At 40.6% G+C, this 5000-nt stretch overlaps 2 protein-coding genes and 1 pseudogene across 2 annotated transcripts in view; all 3 read left to right on the top strand.

Annotated features, from left to right (window-relative positions):
* The first annotated feature begins 1535 nt into the window (after positions 1 to 1535).
* Positions 1536 to 5000, top strand: part of LOC148730145 (uncharacterized) — a 4044-nt gene continuing 579 nt past the window's right edge. Inside the window, exon 1 of the mRNA XM_088761273.1 lies at positions 1536 to 5000. This exon is cut by the window's right edge and continues 579 nt beyond it. Within this exon, the coding sequence (XP_088617399.1) occupies positions 2427 to 3788 (1362 nt within the window). The 5' untranslated portion in view covers positions 1536 to 2426 and the 3' untranslated portion in view covers positions 3789 to 5000.
* Positions 1580 to 2413, top strand: LOC148730147 (E3 ubiquitin-protein ligase TRIM56-like). Its single transcript, XM_088761762.1, has one exon. It carries the CDS (start codon positions 1580 to 1582, stop codon positions 2411 to 2413), a length of 834 nt encoding a protein of 277 aa, XP_088617888.1.
* The window catches only part of LOC148730146 (uncharacterized), a 1691-nt pseudogene continuing 579 nt past the window's right edge, over positions 3889 to 5000 (top strand).

Here is a 5000-nt window from a genome sequence, read left to right as displayed (position 1 = left end):
TTTATCGCGCGATAAAAAAAATGTGTCATTTCCCCTATGGGCCACCGTAGTATTGCGAATGGTCCAAAACTTTAACGAATTATCAACAATAACGCAAGTTGACTCCAGTTTGAATAATTTATAATGGAAAGAGTGCATGTGTAAAAAAAAGTGCAGCCTTCACAAATTCTCATGGTGACACAACCTCAAACATAAATGACCAGGATACAAGTAGATGCAAGTACTCACACACTGCTTACTGTGTCAGTCACTTTTTTAGGTGTATCAGGCATATTAGTGCCACTTTCCAGGTTTTCAAGGTCTGTCTTCTCTTCCACATTGACCACAATATCAGCATCAGTTGGGTGCCTACCCTTGGTCGCTTTTCCAAAACTCATCAATTTTCCGTGTCTTTGAGCCTTCGACTTCTGCACGTACAGAGCGCCTATGCACACGCCAGCAATACTTTACATGGCCACTGTTTGACCTCTTACTTTTATCCAGTTTTGGATTTTTGCCACAAAGCAAGCATTTCATGCTTTTTCCATCGTCTGCCAGTCTCACATCGTTTGTTTTTTCAAGAAAGTCCTTGAGTTTCTCGTGAGTTTGGGGCAACTTGCTCCTACTTTTCCTTGTAGTGGTCTTTTTTGACTCTTTAGGTGATTTACCCGAGGCTGTGCTTTTCTTGCAGTTCGAAGAGTCGCAATAATTTGCATGTCTGTTGAGGTTGAAGATGAACTCTCGAACACAAAGTTTACTGTACCTTTTTGAAACGATGCTACTCGCTGGAGCACTTTAACGAATAACGAGCGTGACTCGCATTCCAAATGTCTCATCCGTTCACAGTATAAATGTTGCTTTCTTCGGGTTACCTGGTTCGACATGGTCCACATAGTACACCTCGATTGAATGGTCCGAAAAACCCCGCTTTGCAGCGGAATGTTCAATTCCACAACTGTTCACAACTATTTTTTCCAATTCCTTTGGACTACAGTTTACGTCCAACAAAAGTCTAGAGTTTTCGGTGTGTATAACGGCGTTATTTGCATTGAAGTACTCGATTTGTAGTATCCTTTTGCGAGAAACCTTTTGCGAAGCCATTTTTATCTTCCCTTCACAATATCTTCCCGCCATATGCAAACTAGCAGAACTTTTCCGCTGACCAGAAAAAGTGACAGAACGTAACTATGCATCCGTTTAAGCCTGGTAGCTAGACCGCGGGCTCGAGGGCGAAAAATACTGATTTCACGATCTCTACTGAGGAGAGCAAGGTCTTTTGCTAAGAAATTTTACTTTTCTATTTCAAAATATTGGAGCAAAGACCGCTGAAGAAAAGAAATCCCATTCCCATTTTATAATTGTTTATCCCATTCCCAGTGGCTAAATCCCATTCCCAGTGAGTAACTTCCAGTTCGAGTTACTCTGGTAGAGAAGGTAAACAAGAGGTGTATAAAGTTGCCATGGAAAAATGTTAACCTCTGCGCAAAAATCACGCAATCGTAAAGAGATTTGATTCGCTGCTTTAAATAGAATGCTAACCCAAGTTCAGTTTCTCGGAATCACAAACAATAAACTTGTGTATTTTAGTAGGCAATTCATGATGGAGTCGCTTCTTAAAAACCTCAAAGAACATGTAACATGTTCGATTTGTTTGGACACTTACACCAAGCCTAAGACCATTGCTTGTCTTCATACATTCTGCTGTGAATGCCTGAAGAGACATGCACTAACGAGACAAAAACAAGGGCTTTATCCATGCCCCGAGTGTCAGGCACAAATTCGCATCCCTGAAGGAAAGCATTTTGATAATTTGCCAAACAGTTTTCTACACAACAGTTTGGTAAGTCTTCTTGCCGTTCGACGCAGTGGCGAAGGAAATGAGATCAGCTGTGATACATGCCAGAAGAAGAGCGCTGAAATCAATTACTGCTTCGAATGCAAGAAGTTTATGTGCCCCGACTGTGTGAAAGCTCACGAAGTGTTTCGAGATACTGTGTTTCAGGGACACAAGATCACCCCAGTGCGACAGTTTCAAGCCACAGACTACGAGGCCCTGTTAAAAAGGCAGTCATTTTGCTCCGTTAAGTATCATGAGAGAGAAGTATCAAAATTTTTTTGTGTGGGTTGTCAAACCTGTGTTTGTCCAGTATGCATCGCCACCGATCACAAAAACCATGATGTTGTTCTGCTTGAAAAAGCAGCGGATGATGAGAAAGCAAACATCATTGCTCTGGCACAGCTGGTCAGAGAGAAGAAAGAGGTCTGCAGAGGAATTATCTGTGAATTTGAGAAGACAGAAGCTGAATTGGAAGCAAATATTACTTCTGCTAAACGCCAGGTTACCGAAACAGCCGAACAGATGATGGGAAAGCTTCGCCAATTGGAGCGTGAAGGCATTACTGCCCTTGAGAGGGGCTCGCGTGTGTCGAATTGAGAAATTAAATGCTATGAAAACATCGGTTGTCTCATTGGAAAAACAACTCGACCAAGCATTTGACTTCAGTAACAACCTGGTTGTGAGAAGCTCGAGCTCAGACATAATGCAAAACAAGAAGAATGTGGAAGAACGAGTCCAAGACCTCATCAAGACCAAAATGCCTACACTTCCGGTTAGATCGTCTGTTGAGTTTGTGTCGACATGTGAACCAGAGAGTTTAAGTCTGGGATTTATGAAATTCAGCGAAACAGATATGGAAGTATCCACCGTGAAAGTACGGAAACGGAATATCCAAGCTGGTGTAGAAGCTGAGCTATTGATTTTTCCCAAAAAGAGCGAAGGAGAAATTAGAAATACTCTGCACAGAGATCGTTTTGAAGTACAAATAGACCCTGCAGATAAAGTGAGAAGTTTGGTGACGAGTGAAAATGAAGGCAGGGGTTTTCAGGTAAAATTTGAACCGAAAATACCAGGTACTTATGAAATGGAATTAAAGATAAATGGACGGAAACTTTTCGAGTGTCCAGTTTTGATTCCAGTGAAAGCGCGTGAGTTAAACTTTGTAGGCAGGTTAGACTTTCAGGAAGAAGTGCGGCAGGGTCCAACCGGGATTGCAGTGAACAGTGAAGGTGTTGTTGTTGTGGCTCATCGTCTTGATCACTGTATCTTGGTATTTGAAAAGACAGGAAAGTTAAGGCGAAAGTTTGGTTGTCATGGAAATAAAGATGGGCAGTTTGATCAGCCAGTGGACATCACATTCATAAACGATGATGAGATTCTTGTGGCGGATCAATATAATCACCGAATACAGCAGTTGAATGTTCAGACGGGGGACTTTGTGAAAAGTTTTGGAAAAAAGGGAAGTGGAGACGGAGAGTTACAGTATCCCATTGGTGTTTGTGTTACAAGTGATGGACGTTTTATCGTTGTAGTGGAGTATTCTAATAGCAGAATTCAGGTGTTTACAATGGATGGTAAACCTGTGTTGAAATTTGGAGACAGCGGCTCAGATAGACTGGATCATCCAATCGGCTGTGTTTGTTACGAAGACAAATTCATTGCAACTGACTCCAGCAATAACTGTGTGAAAGTGTTTGATAGCAAAGGACAGTTTTTGTACAAGTTTGGAGAAATAGGAAACGCTGATGGAGAACTGAATAATCCGTATGGCGTATGTGTTGACAAGTATGGCGAGATTGTCGTATGTGACAAGCTGAACAATCGCATCCAGATGTTTACATTAGAAGGAACTTTCATTGGAAAGACAAGTACTAAACTTAATCTCAAAGGGCCCTGGGGTGTTATCTCAATGCCAGATGATCGGATTTTGATTACAGACGTTATCGGGAATGAAATATATGCTGTGAAATAAACTCATATTTATTAAATTAACCGGCAAATATTCGTGAAGAAACCTGAGGAGAATATCTGTAAGTTTTCTTATTTTGAAAACAATTTTAGAAACAATTTGACCAACTGGCATTGCAGTGAATAGTAAAGGTGTTATTGCTGTGGCTGATAATAAAGGTCACTGTATCCTGGTATTTGATGAGACAGAAAAATTTGTGCGAAAACTTGGTTCCTATGGAGACAAGGATGGGCAGTTTAACAGACCAGCCGACATCACTTTCCTAAAGGATGACAAGATTCTGGTGGCAGATGAATTCAATCACCGAATACAGCGGTTGAACGTACAGACAGGGAACTTTGTGAAAAGCAATGGAAAGAGAGGAAGTGGATACGGAGAGTTACACAATCCCACTAGTGTGTCTATTTCAAGGGATGAGCTTTTTATCGTTGTAGCGGATTTTAATAACAGCAAAATTCAGATGTTTATATTAGATGGCAAACCTGAGTTGAAGTATGGAGACAAAGGTTGAAAGAGGCTAGATCATTCAAGCGACTGTGCTTGGTACAAGGACAAGTTCGTTGTAACTGACAAGAATAATAATTGTGTAAAAGTGTTTGATGGCAAAAGTTGCGGAACTTTGGAGAAAAAGGAAACGGTGATGGAGAGTTAAATCGGCCGTGTAACTTTTGTACGGACAAGTTTGGCAACGTGTTGGTATGCGACGTGTTGAATCATCGCATTCAACAGTTTACATTCGAGGGATTTTGGTCACAGACTACAACACGAAAGAAGCTTACATTCTGAAGTAAATGCACATTCATTAAATTAACAACGAATTCTTCGTAAACAAAACTGAAGAGAATATCTTCAAGCGTTACTAATTTTAACTCATGTGTTGCAAAAGAATTCGTAGAATCGACAGATTGCGTTAAATTGCTGAGGAAAGTCTAAAGATTTCTTTCGATTCATTACTTCAGTGATTGTTTATGCTGTAAATTAATCACAGAATCGAAGCCCTGAAATAGGCGATGATCTGTTCGGTCCTCTTCACAGCCCAGCAATCAATTAGTCGTCATGTCTTGATTAATTCAAAAGAACATATTTAAAGCGCAGATTAATCGGATCACTGGGCGTAAGAGAGTGACTGTACATGTCTGAATATTAATCAAACTTCAAATGAATATGAAAAGTTACATACATCATGCAGGTGAACAGACCTCAGAAGAAAAAAAT

The sequence above is a fragment of the Stylophora pistillata genome, chromosome 5 (genome assembly GCF_964205215.1).
Source record: "Stylophora pistillata chromosome 5, jaStyPist1.2, whole genome shotgun sequence".
NCBI lineage: Eukaryota > Metazoa > Cnidaria > Anthozoa > Scleractinia > Pocilloporidae > Stylophora > Stylophora pistillata.
The sequence above is the reverse complement of the archived record's forward strand: the minus strand, read 5'-3'. Positions and strand labels throughout refer to the sequence as shown.

Coding starts and splice junctions, on each gene's coding strand:
- LOC148730147 (XM_088761762.1), top strand. CDS start 1,580: ATGGAGTCGCTTCTTAAAAACCTCAAAGAACATGTAACATGTTCGATT.